Here is an 816-nt window from a genome sequence, read left to right on the forward strand (position 1 = left end):
ATCCTGATCCCAATCCTGATCCCGACCCCGACCCCGATCCCGGCGGGTTATCCCAGGTTTTCCCGGACATTTGGTTTCTCCCCCAGGGCCAGCAGAGCCAGGAGCCGCTGTCGGAGCTGGAGAAGGCCATGGACGTCATCATCGACGTCTTCCACCAGTACTCCCGGCGGGAGGGGGACAGGGACACCCTGAGCAAGAAGGAGCTCAAGCTGCTGATTGAGAAGCAGCTGGCCAATTACCTCAAGGTGAGGGGGCCCCAGGGTTGGGGTTCAATCCCCGGGGTTGGGATTCACCCCCTCCCCACTCCGCTCTCCTGCCCAACCACCCCGTCCCAAACCTTCTCCATGAAGGAACCTCCACAGGTCTGGGTGAACCCGCGGCCCCTCATCCCCTTCTCCACAAAAATCAGCCCAAAAATCTCCTTTTCCCCCCAGAAACCGCACCAGAAACACCCCACAAATCCCATTTTTGAAAAAATTTTAAAGCCAAAGGAAAGATTTTCCCAGCCAGGGGGAATTTTGAGATTTTTGAGCTGCAAACGAGGGGGTTTTGCCCTCCTCACCCTCCTCCTCCTTGGCAGCACGTGAAGAACAAAGCCACCATCGACCAGATCATGAAGGACCTGGATGTCAACAAGGACGCCCAGATCAGCTTTGGCGAGATGATGCTGCTGGTCACCCGCGTCACCTGCGCCACCCACGAGCACCTGCACGAGGTGGAGGACCAGCAGCACCAGCACCACCACCAGCACCACCACTGAGGCTGCTTCCCTCCCTCCGAGGGATCTCCCCGCTTGGAAAAGGCTCCCAAACCCAA

The 816-nt window shown here is 58.5% G+C and overlaps 1 protein-coding gene across 1 annotated transcript; it reads left to right on the plus strand.

The window, feature by feature from the left end:
- Positions 1 to 2: 2 nt before the first annotated feature.
- Positions 3 to 810, plus strand: LOC107199516 (protein MRP-126-like; the record flags this gene model as incomplete). The annotated part of the gene is made up of 2 exons (XM_015616832.1): positions 3 to 245; positions 581 to 810. Coding segments are annotated over 2 exons (423 nt in total), but the record flags the coding sequence as incomplete, so codon positions are not given.
- Positions 811 to 816: the final 6 nt, after the last annotated feature.

This window comes from Parus major, unplaced genomic scaffold, assembly GCF_001522545.3.
Source record: "Parus major isolate Abel unplaced genomic scaffold, Parus_major1.1 Scaffold887, whole genome shotgun sequence".
Classification (NCBI taxonomy): domain Eukaryota; kingdom Metazoa; phylum Chordata; class Aves; order Passeriformes; family Paridae; genus Parus; species Parus major.